Raw genomic sequence first — 14589 nt, forward strand, 5'->3', positions numbered from 1 at the left:
AGAGTCTAGGGAAAAGTAAAATGTCTTGAAACTATTATTTGTTTACAGATTTCCCAAACTTGGCCATTGACACAAAGGTGGATATTGTAGTAAGAGCCTTTAAATAAGAATTTTTCTCTGCAAGATTTTTTGTGTTTTCTTTTTATCTGCCATCATATACTACTCCGTAGTTCCGAAATATTATTTGTGAACTCTGAATAATATAATTACTAGATAAACTTAGCTTTGTTCTCTGCCAAAAAGAAAATAATTCTATGTAAAAGGAGTTTCAAATATTTAATTTTATATGTCACAAAGTTCATATGGAAGAGTAAGTAAAATATTTTAACTGACTAAAATATTTTAATTCACTTTTCTCATCAAAATATTTTAAAATACATTTTTATTGATTTCAGAGAGGGAGAGAGAGATAGAGACATCAATGATGAGAAAGAATCATTGATTGGCTGCCTCCTACACACCCCCTACTGGGAATCAAGCCTGCAACCTGGGCACTGGGAATTTAACCATGACCTCCATAGGTAGATACTCAACCATTGAGCCATGCTGGCTGGGCTCTTCAAATATTTTGAAACAGTCTTAATAGGCATTGCTGAGGTTCTAGGCTTACGTCACATTTTTAAATATTTGTCAAACTGTCATGGTATTTAAGATGTCTTTATGCAGCTACTATATTTTAGGCTCATTGTGTTTCTACATTTAACATTTATTGTTAAATCATGGCCATCTGCTTTGTTAAGGAGCCAGTGTTGACCACGGCCAATGGCTGGACACCCCTCTCCATGCTGCAGCGAAGCAGTCCAGTGTGGAAGTCATCCACCTGCTGGTAGACTATGGGGCTAACCTGAAGTGCAGAAATGCTCAGGGAAAAAGTGCACTTGATCTGGCGGCCCCGAAAAGCAGAGTGGAGCAGGCGCTCCTGCTCTGGGAAGGTAAGGAATGGCTGTGTGTCCATTTCTCTTCCTTAAGTGCATCTGCTCTCTCCTTTCTATCTAGTCTCTAGGCTTTCTTACCTTTTCCCTCTTCTCTTTTTGATTCGATGTGACATGTAGGAGGTGGAAAGTCCTAGCATCGCTGAGGTGGGATTTTATATGCTGTATGTATTCACTTATAACAAAAGGGCATTTACATCTTTATTGACAGAGTCAGGTTACAAAGTAATGGGATGTTACAAATGCCCCTGTATAACTAGTATTCCAACGCAAAGCTCATTCATCCTACTCAACCATATTTTGGACTCTCATTAGTTTACTTGCCCTTAGGACTCATAGCTGCTTAATGTCAGAGGCATGATGACTCCATGAGACTCCATGAGACAAAGAATCAGGTTATAATGGGGTCTTAATGAGTTGGGTCCTTTATTCTGATCTCCTTGTGAAAATGGGGGACCCTCCAAGTGTGAGTCAGGACTCAGGCACCACCACCTTCTGGGAAGCTAGAGCCAGACAATACAGGAGGACCCTGAGTTCCAGGCATCCCACATATCTCCTGATACAGCATCTGTGACCATATAGACTGGGTTTCCTCCTGACATCCACTTGGCTGTTTTCCCTTGCTCTGAAGTTCTGTCTCAGGGTCTTGCATGCCCAGTGCTTCTATTTGCATTTTCTCTTCAGCTCATATCCATTAGCACATGTGGTACATGAATAAAGCAAATTCCCTTTAGACCACATGCCTCATTTCTAACTTGCCTCTGGTCAGCCTCATTCTTTTTTTTTTCTTTTTTATTGTTCAAATTACATATGTCTCCTTTCCCCCCAACCAACCCCTCCCTGGCCACTCCCACCCCCCCAGGACAAGCCCCCACTGCCCCAGTGTCCCTGTCCATTGGTTATGCTAATATGCATGCATACAAGTCCTTTGGTTGATCTCTTATCAACCAACCTCTGATGTTGGATGGTCTGTTCGGTGTTTCTTTGTTTCTGGACCTATTTTTGTTCATCAGTTTATGTTGTTCATTATATTCCACAAATGAGTGAGGTCATGTGAAAGTTATCTTTCTCTGACTGGCTTATTTCACTTAGCATAATGTTCTCCAGGTCCATCCATTCTGTTGCAAATGGTAAACGTTCCTTCTTTTTTATTGCAGCGTAGTATTCCATTGTATAGACATTCCACTGTTTTTAATCCACTCATCTGCTGATGGGCACTTAGGCTGTTTCCAAATCTTAGCTATGGTAAATTGTACTGCTATGAACATAGAGGTGCATATATCCTTTCTGATTTATGTTTCTGATTTCTTGGGATATATTCCTAGAAGTGGGATTACTAGGTCAAATGGAAGTTTCATTTTTAACTTTTTGAGGAAAGTTCATACTGTTCCCCACAGTGGCTGCACCAGTCTGCATTCCCACCAGCAGTGCATGAGGGTTACTTTTTCTCCATATCCTCACCAGCACTTGTCATTTCTTGATTTGTTGCTAATAGCCATTCTGAGATGGTACCTCGTTGTTGTTTTGATTTGCATCTCTCAGATGATTAGTGACTTTGAACATGTTTTCATATGTCTCTTGGCCTTCTGTATGTCCTCTTTCGAAAAGTGTCTATTTAGGTCTGTTGCCTATTTTTTTGATTGGGTTGTTTATATTCCTTTGGTTAAGTTGTACGAGCTTCCTGTAAATTTTGGAGATTAAACCCTTATAGGAGATAACGTTGGCAAGTATGTTCTTCCATGCAGTGGGCTTTCTTGTTGTTTTGTTGATGGTTCCTTTTGCTGTGCAGGGATCTTTTTTTTTATTCCAGATGAATTTTTGGAGAGTTTGTTCTAGGTCTTTAAAATATTCCATTGGTGTTTTAATGGGGATTGCAATGAGTATATAAATTGCTTTGGGTAGTATGGACATTTTAATGATGTTGACTGTACCAATCCATGAACACGGTATATTCTTCCATTTGTTTATGTCTTTCTCTATCTCTTTTTTCAGTGTCCTATAGTTTTCTGAGTATAGGTCTTTTGCCTCCTTAGTTAAGTTTATTCCTAAGTATCTTAATTTTTTGTCATTACAATGGTAAAAGGGATTTGATTTTTTTTTAAGTTTCTCTTTCTGTGAGTTCATTATTGTGTATACAAGAGCCATAGGTTTCTGGGTGTTAATTTTGTATCCTGCTACATTGCCAAATTCATTTATTAAGTCTAGTAGTTTTTTGATGGAGTCTTTAGGGTTTTCTATGTACAGTATCATGTCATCTGCGAATAATGACAATTTTACTTCTTCTTTTCCAATTCAGATGCCTTTCATTTCTTCTTCCTGTCTGATTGCTATGACTAGCACTTCTAGTACTGTGTCCAACAGGAATGGTGAAAGTGGGCATCCCTGTCTTGTTCTTGTTCTTATGGGAAATGGTTTTAGTTTTTGCCCATTGAGTATGATGTTGGCTGTAGGTTTGTCATATTAGTTAGCCTCGTTCTTAAATATCGGTAATATAATTACCATTGGAGGTTCAACTTAAAGAAACATGACCCTGTCTAAGGGATAAACCAGAATCCTGGGTGTATTGAGTGTTTGCTAACTCACTTTCTAATTCCTATACAGATGCAGCTTCTCTTAATCTTCTAGAAAGTTTACTCCTCTTCTAGTCTTTACTCAACCCTGGCCATACTAGCACGAAGTTCACACCATTTTAATTCCTTCCTTAGGCCCACCTGCTCTTTCCCAGCTCTGTCGCCTGTGTATCCGAAAGTGCTTGGGTCGAGCGTGTCATCAAAGCATCCATAAGCTACATCTACCGGAGCCACTGCAAAGATTCCTCCTCTACCAGTAGTCCCAACTCTCCATGGAAGGTCTTGGAAATAATCAGGTAGTTGCCTGCTGTACGCAGGGTACTTAATGTAGATGCCCAACAGCTAACATCTCAGTATCATCAAATGAGCTAAGCCAGTTAGATTAAATCCCTGATGAATCAGAAACATGTAGGGAGTGGAAACTCGTGGTTAGTTTAATGTTCTCATTAACCAAGGGATAATCAGAAACCTTTCATTTTTACCACTTGTTGTATAAAGTTTTAAAAAACTATGAAATAGAGTGAAAATAATTAGCTATTTTTGAAGTCTCATGATCTTTAATTATCTAAGGGTCAACATTCTGAATATCATGTAGATACATGTAAATCAGGTTGAATAAGATTATGATGAATGTGAATATTATAAAATGTGATTTAATTCCTCCCTCTTTCCCCCTTTCTTTCCTTCTATGAATAAATCTCTGCTATAATTTTGATTTTCTTGCCTTTTTAAATTTATTGGGGTGACATTGGTTAATAAAATTATATAGTTTCAAGTGTATAATTCTAGGATACATTATCTGCATATGCATTGTGTACCCACCACTCAAAAATCAAATCTTCTTCTATCACCATATATTTGACCCCCTTTACCCTTTATGACCACCCACCCTCTTCCCTCTGGTAATCACCATACTGTTGTCTGTGTCTATGAGTTTTTGTATAGTGGTTAGCATAGCTGCCTTCCTTGCCTTTTTTTACAGATAAAAAAGAGAAATACTTTAAAAACACCACACTTAATTGAGGCTTGCAGTTTTGGAGCTCCTGGTTGGTAAGAGAGTTGTTGGAAGATATTAGCTCACCTGGAAGTTGGGGGTCTGTTTCCCATCACTTTTTATATTAGATGCTGTTATGTGAGGTAGACAGTTCTAGGATCCAGCAACACTGAGTGTTCTTACTACCTGAACCCACGGGCACAGTTTAATGCATGTTTCAACCCAAGCTTCCATCAACATATTTTCAAAACCAAGAGTACCAGGGTTTTTGAAATAATTACAGGTTGATGCCAGTCACCAAAATAGACTCATTTGTGGGTCAATATTATTTCTTTAAGTAGGGGCCCAAAATAAACAAAAAGGTATACTCAGAAACAGCTTTCCTCTTCCCTTTTCTCTTCTTCTCCCTCTCCTTTTTCTTCTTCCCAACCTCTTCCCCTCATCTCTTGTGAATTTAAAACATGAAAATTGCACAGACTTTAATTATTGTAAGTACTCCTATTATGGTTCAGTGACTATAGTAATATTAGTTTCTAAACAGAAAATTTTCTCTTGGACGATCCTAAGGTTTTTCCCAAACGTGTTTTTTCCCGTTTTTCTAGACCATTGATTCTCAACTGAGGACAATTTGCCCTACTTTTACCCAGCCTCAGGGACAATTGGCAAAGTCTAGAGACATTTTTGGTTGTAACATCTGGGGGAGGGATGCTCCTGACATCTAGTGGATAGAGGTTGGAGATGCAGCTGATCATCCTATAAGGCACAGGACAGCTCTCCACAGCAGAGAATGATTAGGTCCAAAATGTTAGCAGTGCTGAGGTTGAGAAGCACTGCTCTACACGCATGCTATTCAGTACAGAAGCCATTAGCCATTACCTTCTCAAGCAGTTGAAATGTAGTGAGGCTGAATTGAGAAGTGCTGTGAGTATAAATTACACACCATGTTTTGAAGATTCAGTAGAAATAAAAAGAATGTGAAATATTTTATTATGATTTTGATCTTGATTACACATATATTCAAAATGATAGCTTAAATAAAATTCATCATTAAAATTATTTCCACTTCTTTTTACTTTTTAAATGTGACTACAATAAAAATTTAAATTACACATGTCATTAGCATCATATTTCTGTTAGTACTGTTCTAGACCATTTTTTCTCATTCTGATGACTTTAGAATGTGAAATAAGTTAATCTTGATTAGTTAACTATTTGGGGAAAATATTAAATTCTTATTTTACATGATATTTCAAAAATAAATCTCGTTTTCTAAATGTTAAAAAATTGAAAATGAATCTATAAAATACTAGAATAAAATGTCCATAAATATGCATGAAAGGGAAGGTCTTTTCTAAGCATAATATCAAAGGGAGAAACTTTAAAGGAAAATACTGATAAATTAAAATACATATCAGCCCCAGTCACTGAGACGCGTGTCATGGACTCAGCACCTTGAGCCCCCTCACTTTCTGATGCTCTGTCCCAGACACCTGCCTTCTTCCTCAGCAGCCTTCCGAAGGTGAAGGCCAGCCATTTACACAAAGGAAAAGGAATCCTATTGTATGTCCACTATCCACAACCTCCACTCTTTTGATCCCTTTGATGGTGCAAGTAAGGGTGATGATCTGCTTCCTGCTGGCACTGAGGGTTGATTATGTCTATACTAGAGGCCCGGTGCATGAAATTTGTGCACGGGTAGGGTCCCTAGGCCTGGCTGGCAATCAGGGCCAATCTGTGGGGCAACTGGCGGAGCGATCGGGGCGGGGGGGATCCTCCGCTGGCACCTGCCTTGGCCGGCCTGGCACTGCCTGCTTGTCAGCCCTGCAGCCACTGCCGGTCGCCTCCCTCTGTGGTAGGTGACCCGCAGGGCAAACGGGGGGTGGCACCGGCCCGCTCGCTGGCCCTGCCCCCCAATTGCTCTGCCACTGTGATCAGGGGCCCCCATTGGCACCCGCCTTGGCTGGCCTGGAGCCTGGGGGCAGCTCCTGCATTGAGCGTCTGCCCCCTGGTGGTCAGTGCACATCATAGCAACCGGTCATTCCACCAGTCATTCCACTGTTCAGTTGATTTGCATATTAGGCATTTATTATATAGGATAAGAATTCAACAGAGGAGCAGCAGGGAGACCCTTACTACTGTCCAAGGGATTGCTGCTGCTGATAATGATAAAAAGAAACTAGTGATGGCTTCTAGGAAGAAATTTGCCTGCAATGGTATTGTATTTGAAGATCTAGAATATATGGAGAAATAACTCAGCTACAGGGTGACCACCAGAAGAACAAATTCTGGTTCCTCATAGAGACTGAACTGGCTAAGGATAACCAGCTGAAGGTTCACAGGTTTTAAGTGCTTTTGGATCACTGAAGCTAAAGTGAGGATTTTCTTGCAATAAGTAGAAGTTCCTTTCTGTCCGTTGTCACAAGTTTAAAAATTTCACAGCTTGTAGAATGTGAGCATTTGGGGTCTGCTTTTAACTTGGACTAGTGTAACTCCTTCATGCAATAAACTGAGAAGAGCCAAAAAATAAATAAAATACATATCATGGAACATTCAGGAATTAGAGGCTTTGTACCTTTAAAGTGTTATCCTGAGGGCATTTTTTTAGTCAACCTGTTTCTTGCTGAATGTCTGAGCTCTGTGTTAAGTCTCAGGGTGTCCTAGGATATTCAGTCTATCTGTGACCCCAAGGAACTACAGAATCCTTCCGTTCCATTCACTTCCTGAATCAGCAGACCATGGATCTCACGAATCATGTGTATGGACCTCCCAACTCTGGTAGGTGTGTGTGTCTGTATGTGTGAATGTGTGTCTGTGTGTGTGGAGTGGGACACTCCAATCTGGAACTGAGTCTCAAGAGACCACTTTCCAGAGCCGCTCCTCTGGTTCCAGAAATATGTAGAAGCAGAACAGGCCCCAGTGCCTACTTCTCAGAGTGCTGCGGTCAGTGTTTTATGATTTATGAATTTAGAGATTGGTCAGGAGGCAGTCTTTAATTTCACTTTAAAACCTACATCCATCAAGCTAGAATTAGACCATCAGAGGAATCATCTGGTTTATGTGAGGTTATATTGCTTTCTTTGAGGGGGGGCGGTTCTTAACACAATAGAAATTATTTCATTTTTCACAGGATGTGATATGTTTTATTCCACAAATGGTGTACTTTTTTTTTTCAATTTCAATCTTATTTGAAGTGCTATAGGCTAACTTCTCAAGTCATTCAACACATTTTTACTCAGCATCTAGTATATGCCAGACACTCTTTGAGGCTGTGAAAAGTATATGTGTTAGTAGAGGCAACAGGAAATGAGCAACATGTACATATATATCATCATTTCAGAACTGATAAGAAAAATAAAGCAGATTAGGGTAAAGAGTAATAGAGAGAGCTACTATTTTTAGATAAGGTAATTAAGCAAAGACTGATGGGGTGACTTCATTTAAAAAGAACTATTCATGTACATATCTAATATTTATTAATTTTCACTATTAAACTTTTAGTGACTTTTTTTCACTACATGTACTGTTTTATTGTTTCTTTGCCTGATTTAATATAGCAATCCTATTCTGAAGGTATTTTTGATTTCTGGTTTTCCAATAAACCATATTGCAATGATTTTCAAAGTTTCAAATCCTTTGAACTATCCTTTTAAATGGTTGTATCGTTTCCTTAGCTATTTCCATATTGCTGGATACTTATTTCTAATTTCTTGCTATTATAAATGACACTAGCTTGAACTTTGTATTTTTTTAAGAAATGTTTTTAAATGTTTTAAGTATTCTAACTGAAAACGTGAGTTCAGCTGACCACAATGAGAGCCAAACTCATGAGACAGATGCTCGTGCAAAAAACTGTGGACTCCTGTCTCAGAGACCATTTCCCCTTCCTGCTCAAGGCTGCTATTCTTACAAGTGTAGGAAAAGTAGGTTGGTTTTTTTTTTCTCTATCCAATCATATTTCTAGCTTTTGGCGGGCTGGAGCCCTGGCCATTCATCTTTCTAGGTTTTGACTTGCTGGGTGTAAGAACCGCCCTTGCACCATCTTGGCCAGTTGAGGAGGCTTCCGAGGATCTCTGCTGGTCTAGAGCAGCCTAGGGGGATTGCTAGGGCCCTGTACAATCATATTTCTAGCTTTCTATGCGCTTGGTGTAAGAGCTGCCCCCTGCGGCATCTTGATCAGTTGAGGAGAAACCCGGAGGCTCCCTGCCGGTCTACAGCAGGCAGGGGTGGGGGGGAAGGGGTGCTGCCGGGTCCTGTCCAGTCACCTTTCTAGCTTTGGGCGGGCTGAGTCGCTGTCCAATCATTTTTTTGGGGGGGGGACGTGCGGGGTACAAGAACCGCCCCCTGCGCCATCTTGATCAGTTGAGACTCCCAGAGGCTCCCTGCTGGTCTACAGCAGGCGGAGGTATGGGGGTGGGGGGGTGGTGGGTGGGGAGGAAGGGGTGCTGCCGGGTCCTGTCCAGTCACCTTTCTAGCTTTGGGCGGGCTGAGTCACTGTCCAATCATTTTTTTTTGGGGGGGGACGTGCGGGGTGCAAGAACCGCCCCCTGCGCCATCTTGATCAGTTGAGACTCCCAGAGGCTCCCTGCTGGTCTACAGCAGGCGGAGGTATGGGGGTGGGGGGCTGGGGGGGAAGGGGTGCTGCCGGGTCCTGTCCAGTCACCTTTCTAGCTTTGGGCGGGCTGAGTCACTGTCCAATCATTTTTTTTTGGGGGGGGGGACGTGCGGGGTGCAAGAACCGCCCCCTGCGCCATCTTGATCAGTTGAGACTCCCAGAGGCTCCCTGCTGGTCTACAGCAGGCGGAGGTATGGGGGTGGGGGGGTGGGGGGGGAAGGGGTGCTGCCGGGTCCTGTCCAGTCACCTTTCTAGCTTTGGGCGGGCTGAGTCACTGTCCAGTCATTTTTTGGGGGGGGGGACGTGCGGGGTGCAAGAACCGCCCCCTGCGCCATCTTGATCAGTTGAGACTCCCAGAGGCTCCCTGCTGGTCTACAGCAGGCGGAGGTATGGGGGTGGGGGGGTGGGGGGGAAGGGGTGCTGCCGGGTCCTGTCCAGTCACCTTTCTAGCTTTGGGCGGGCTGAGTCACTGTCCAATCATTTTTTTTGGGGGGGGGACGTGCGGGGTGCAAGAACCGCCCCCTGCGCCATCTTGATCAGTTGAGACTCCCAGAGGCTCCCTGCTGGTCTACAGCAGGCGGAGGTATGGGGGTGGGGGGGTGGGGGGGAAGGGGTGCTGCCGGGTCCTGTCCAGTCACCTTTCTAGCTTTGGGCGGGCTGAGTCACTGTCCAATCATTTTTTTGGGGGGGGGGACGTGCGGGGTGCAAGAACCGCCCCCTGCGCCATCTTGATCAGTTGAGACTCCCAGAGGCTCCCTGCTGGTCTACAGCAGGCGGAGGTATGGGGGTGGGGGGGTGGGGGGGAAGGGGTGCTGCCGGGTCCTGTCCAGTCACCTTTCTAGCTTTGGGCGGGCTGAGTCGCTGTCCAATCATTTTTTTTGGGGGGGGGGACGTGCGGGGTGCAAGAACCGCCCCCTGCGCCATCTTGATCAGTTGAGACTCCCAGAGGCTCCCTGCTGGTCTACAGCAGGCGGAGGTATGGGGGTGGGGGGGTGGGGGGGAAGGGGTGCTGCCGGGTCCTGTCCAGTCACCTTTCTAGCTTTGGGCGGGCTGAGTCACTGTCCAATCATTTTTTGGGGGGGGGACGTGCGGGGTGCAAGAACCACCCCCTGCGCCATCTTGATCAGTTGAGACTCCCAGAGGCTCCCTACCGGTCTACAGCAGGCGGAGGTATGGGGGTGGGGGGGTGGTGGGTGGGGAGGAAGGGGTGCTGCCGGGTCCTGTCCAGTCACCTTTCTAGCTTTGGGCGGGCTGAGTCACTGTCCAATCATTTTTTGGGGGGGGGACGTGCGGGGTGCAAGAACCGCCCCCTGCGCCATCTTGATCAGTTGAGACTCCCAGAGGCTCCCTGCTGGTCTACAGCAGGCGGAGGTATGGGGGTGGGGGGGTGGGGGGGTGGGGGGGGGAAGGGGTGCTGCCGGGTCCTGTCCAGTCACCTTTCTAGCTTTGGGCGGGCTGAGTCACTGTCCAATCATTTTTTGGGGGGGGGACGTGCGGGGTGCAAGAACCGCCCCTGCGCCATCTTGATCAGTTGAGACTCCCAGAGGCTCCCTGCTGGTCTACAGCAGGCGGAGGTATGGGGGTGGGGGGGTGGGGGGGAAGGGGTGCTGCCGGGTCCTGTCCAGTCACCTTTCTAGCTTTGGGCGGGCTGAGTCGCTGTCCAATCATTTTTTGGGGGGGGGACGTGCGGGGTGCAAGAACCGCCCCCTGTGCCATCTTGATCAGTTGAGACTCCCAGAGGCTCCCTGCTGGTCTACAGCAGGCAGGGGTAGGGGGGGTGGGGGGGTGGGGGGGAAGGGGTGCTGCCGGGTCCTGTCCAGTCACCTTTCTAGCTTTGGGCGGGCTGAGTCACTGTCCAATCATTTTTTTTTGGGGGGGGGACGTGCGGGGTGCAAGAACCGCCCCCTGCGCCATCTTGATCAGTTGAGACTCCCAGAGGCTCCCTGCTGGTCTACAGCAGGCGGAGGTATGGGGGTGGGGGGTGGTGGGTGGGGAGGAAGGGGTGCTGCCGGGTCCTGTCCAGTCACCTTTCTAGCTTTGGGCGGGCTGAGTCGCTGTCCAATCATTTTTTTTGGGGGGGGACGTGCGGGGTGCAAGAACCGCCCCCTGCGCCATCTTGGCCAGTTGAGACTCCCAGAGGCTCCCTGCTGGTCTACAGCAGGAGGGGGTGGGGGTGGGGGGGTGGGGGGGAAGGGGTGCTGCCGGGTCCTGTCCAGTCACCTTTCTAGCTTTGGGCGGGCTGAGTCGCTGTCCAATCATTTTTTGGGGGGGGAGGGATGTGCGGGGTGCAAGAACCGCCCCCTGCGCCATCTTGATCAGTTGAGACTCCCAGAGGCTCCCTGCTGGTCTACAGCAGGCGGGGGTGGGGGGGTGGGGGGGAAGGGGTGCTGCCGGGTCCTGTCCAGTCACCTTTCTAGCTTTGGGCGGGCTGAATCTCTGTCCAATAATTTTTTAGGGGGGAGGGGCGTGCTGGGTGTAAGAACCGCCCCCTGCGCCATCTTTGTCAGTTGAGGAGACTCTCTGTGTGTCTAGTGTGGATATTGTCCAATTATCTTTCTAGCTTTTGGCGGGCTGGGGCCCTGTCCAATTATCTTCTAACTTGGTGCCTGGGTGTAAGAACCGCCCTCTGCGCCATCTTGGCCAGTTGAGGAGACTCCCATAGGCTCCCTGCCGGTCTAGGGTGGGTCCTGTCCAATCATCTTTCTCGCTTTTGGCGGGCTGGGGCGCTGTCCAATCATCTTCTAACTTGGTGCACTGGGTTCAAGAGCCTCCCTCTGCACCGTCTTTGTTCGTAGGGGAGACCGAGGCTGCAGGACCCCCGCCGGGAAGCCTGCAGTTGCTGTTGTCCTCAGCCCATCTGCCGACGCTGGACACGGTGCCCGCACATCTGAGGGAGCCAGTGGGAGTCCACAGGACACCTCTGGAGGTTCCGGTGAGCCCAAGTCCTCTGCACAGCCCGCACGCGGACGAAGCGGCCAGGTAGGCCTGCGCTCTGACGGCTGCCCGCGGTAATATTATTTCTTCGACAGTGTTTAAAGTGGTATTTATTGATTAAGAAGACTATTTAAAATAATCATTCGCCCTAGCCGGTTTGGCTCAGTGGATAGAGCGTCGGCCTGGGGACTGAAGAGTCCCAGGGTCGGTTCCGGTCAAGGGCATGTACCTGGGTTGCGGGCACATCCCCAGTGGGAAATGTGCAGGAGGCAGCTGATCGATGTTTCTCTCTCATCGATGTTTCTGACTCTCTATCCCTCTCCCTTCCTCTCTGTAAAAAAGCAATAAAATATATTTTTAAAAAATAAAGTAAAATAATCATTGAAAGACCATTTTATATATACACAAAATGAGTCATTTTAAGGTAAAATGATTTTTTTCTGTCTCCGTCCCCCTTATTTATTATTTTAATCTTTATTGTTGAAAGTATTACATAGGTCCTCCTCCCCCCACCCCCATTAATCTCTTCCAGCTCACTCCCGTTCCCCCCTTTCACCCCTCCCCCTGCCCCTGCCCAGGCCCTCGCTACCCCATTATCTGTGCATGTATTCATACACATTCATTGGTTGATCTCTTTCCACCTACCCTCCCCTGCCTTCTAAGTGAAATAAGGCAGTCAGAGAAAGGCAACTATCATATAGTTTCACTCATATGTGGAATCTAAGTAACCAGATAAACTGAGGGAAAAAATAGACCCCAGAGACATAGAAGCATGAACAGACTGTTGAACCTCAGAGGGAAGGGAAAATATTTTAATTACCAAATACCCAATATTACCTATTCATATACCATGTGTCTCTGTAGCATCTATCCATTCATTATTTATTTGACTGTATCCATCATCTGCTTTGACTCATTATTTAAAAGAATAAGTTTGCCTGTGTCACTTGAAGATTTAAGCTTCAATTCTTTTAAAATCCTTTAAGTTGTTTATATAGTTGGGTATGTCACTCAACATCTCTAAGTTTTGTTGTTCATTTTACTAAGGAACTGTTTTACCCAAAGTAATTCTTCTTCCTGATATTTCTAATATTGCCATGTCACATAAACCCGAGGTTTACAGATGATTCATTTTTCAGTAACAATACTCATTGCAAGAAATTTTTATGCACTTAACACAAAGAGAACAGCTGATGTTTCAGAGACATTGCCTGAGGCTGTCATGGTGAGGGATAAACCTTGAATAGTCACAGCTTGTCAGGGGAGGGTGCTCCCATCACAAATCATTGCCAGGGGCCGCTCCTGCATGGGCATTTGCATCAGAATATATCATCTTCCTTTAGCAGAGTACTAGAATGAATACATGGCCACACTCAGAATAGCAACTTCAAATATTAATATGAGTTTAACCTGAAACAATTTTTTAAAAATATATTTTATTGATTTTTTACAGAGAGGAAGGGAGAGGGATAGAGAGCTAGAAACATCGATGAGAGAGAAACATCGATCAGCTGCCTCCTGCACACCTCCTACTGGGGATGTGCCCGCAACCAAGGTACATGCCCTTGACAGGAATTGAACCTGAGACCTTTCAGTCCGCAGGCCGACGCTCTATACACTGAGCCAAACCAGTTAGGGCTAACCTGAAACAATTTTATACCAGGTTTTTGTTTCCATTTATTAATTATTCTTCCTTCACCATTGTTGTATCTTGAAAATTTTCCAGCTTACAGAAAAATTGCAAGAATAATACAATGAATATTTGTATATCCAACATCTCAGTTCACCAATTAACATTTTTGCCATATTTGTTTATCACTCTGTATGTATGTACACAGGTTTATGTATATGTACATACACATAGTATATGCATGTGTGTGCACACACCTACATAATATATATATATATATGTAAGCACATGTGTAATTAATACATATAAAATATTTTCTAAATGAACCTTTTGTGAATAAACCATGGGCCTCATGATTCTTTACCAGAGCTGGGATTAGGATGAGGTGAGTGAGGCAGAAAATTTAAAGGGTCACCAAAAAAACTCATTCATCAAAATAAATATTTTAGTGCAGTATTTTAAAATTCAATGTTAAATAAAAAAGCCCATGATGACTATAACATTAAAAATTTTAAAGAGAAGCTGTTGTTTGTTTTATCACCCTGCATAACTGTACAATGATAATAGTGTTTCCAATCGGCCTGCGGTTGTGGGACATGTAGCTGTTGGGTTTTAGAAGAATGACAATGGCTTTCAAACAGATTGGGCAATGTGGGCTTTATATATACTCACGTGTTTTGGTTGTAGAGCTTGCATTAACTTTTTGATGCAAAATGTGCACATAGGGGCGCACATGTCTCCATTTGTATCATGCTCCCACATGGCCCTGCACTAAACACTTCAGTGTGCATCTCTCCAGAACACAGAGATTCTTCTATATAACTTGGTGCAGTGACCACATGCAGGAAGTTTGACATTGATGTACTATGATTATCTGATATACGTCCATTTTAAGTTCCCATGATTGTGGCACTGAT

The 14589-nt window shown here is 44.8% G+C and overlaps 1 protein-coding gene and 1 pseudogene across 2 annotated transcripts in view; both read left to right on the plus strand.

Annotated features, from left to right (window-relative positions):
- The window catches only part of ASB11 (ankyrin repeat and SOCS box containing 11), a 32574-nt gene extending 28357 nt beyond the window's left edge, over window positions 1–4217 (plus strand). For both annotated transcript variants that reach the window (XM_059679671.1, XM_059679672.1), the window contains 2 exons: window positions 741–932; window positions 3638–4217. In XM_059679671.1, the coding sequence (XP_059535654.1) occupies window positions 741–932; window positions 3638–3762 (317 nt within the window). In that variant the 3' untranslated portion in view covers window positions 3763–4217. The remainder of the gene's footprint in view (window positions 1–740; window positions 933–3637) is intronic.
- Window positions 4218–6058: 1841 nt separating this feature from the next.
- On the plus strand, window positions 6059–7254 carry LOC132224306 (eukaryotic translation initiation factor 1-like; annotated as a pseudogene).
- Window positions 7255–14589: the final 7335 nt, after the last annotated feature.

The sequence above is a fragment of the Myotis daubentonii genome, chromosome X (genome assembly GCF_963259705.1).
Source record: "Myotis daubentonii chromosome X, mMyoDau2.1, whole genome shotgun sequence".
Lineage (NCBI taxonomy): Eukaryota > Metazoa > Chordata > Mammalia > Chiroptera > Vespertilionidae > Myotis > Myotis daubentonii.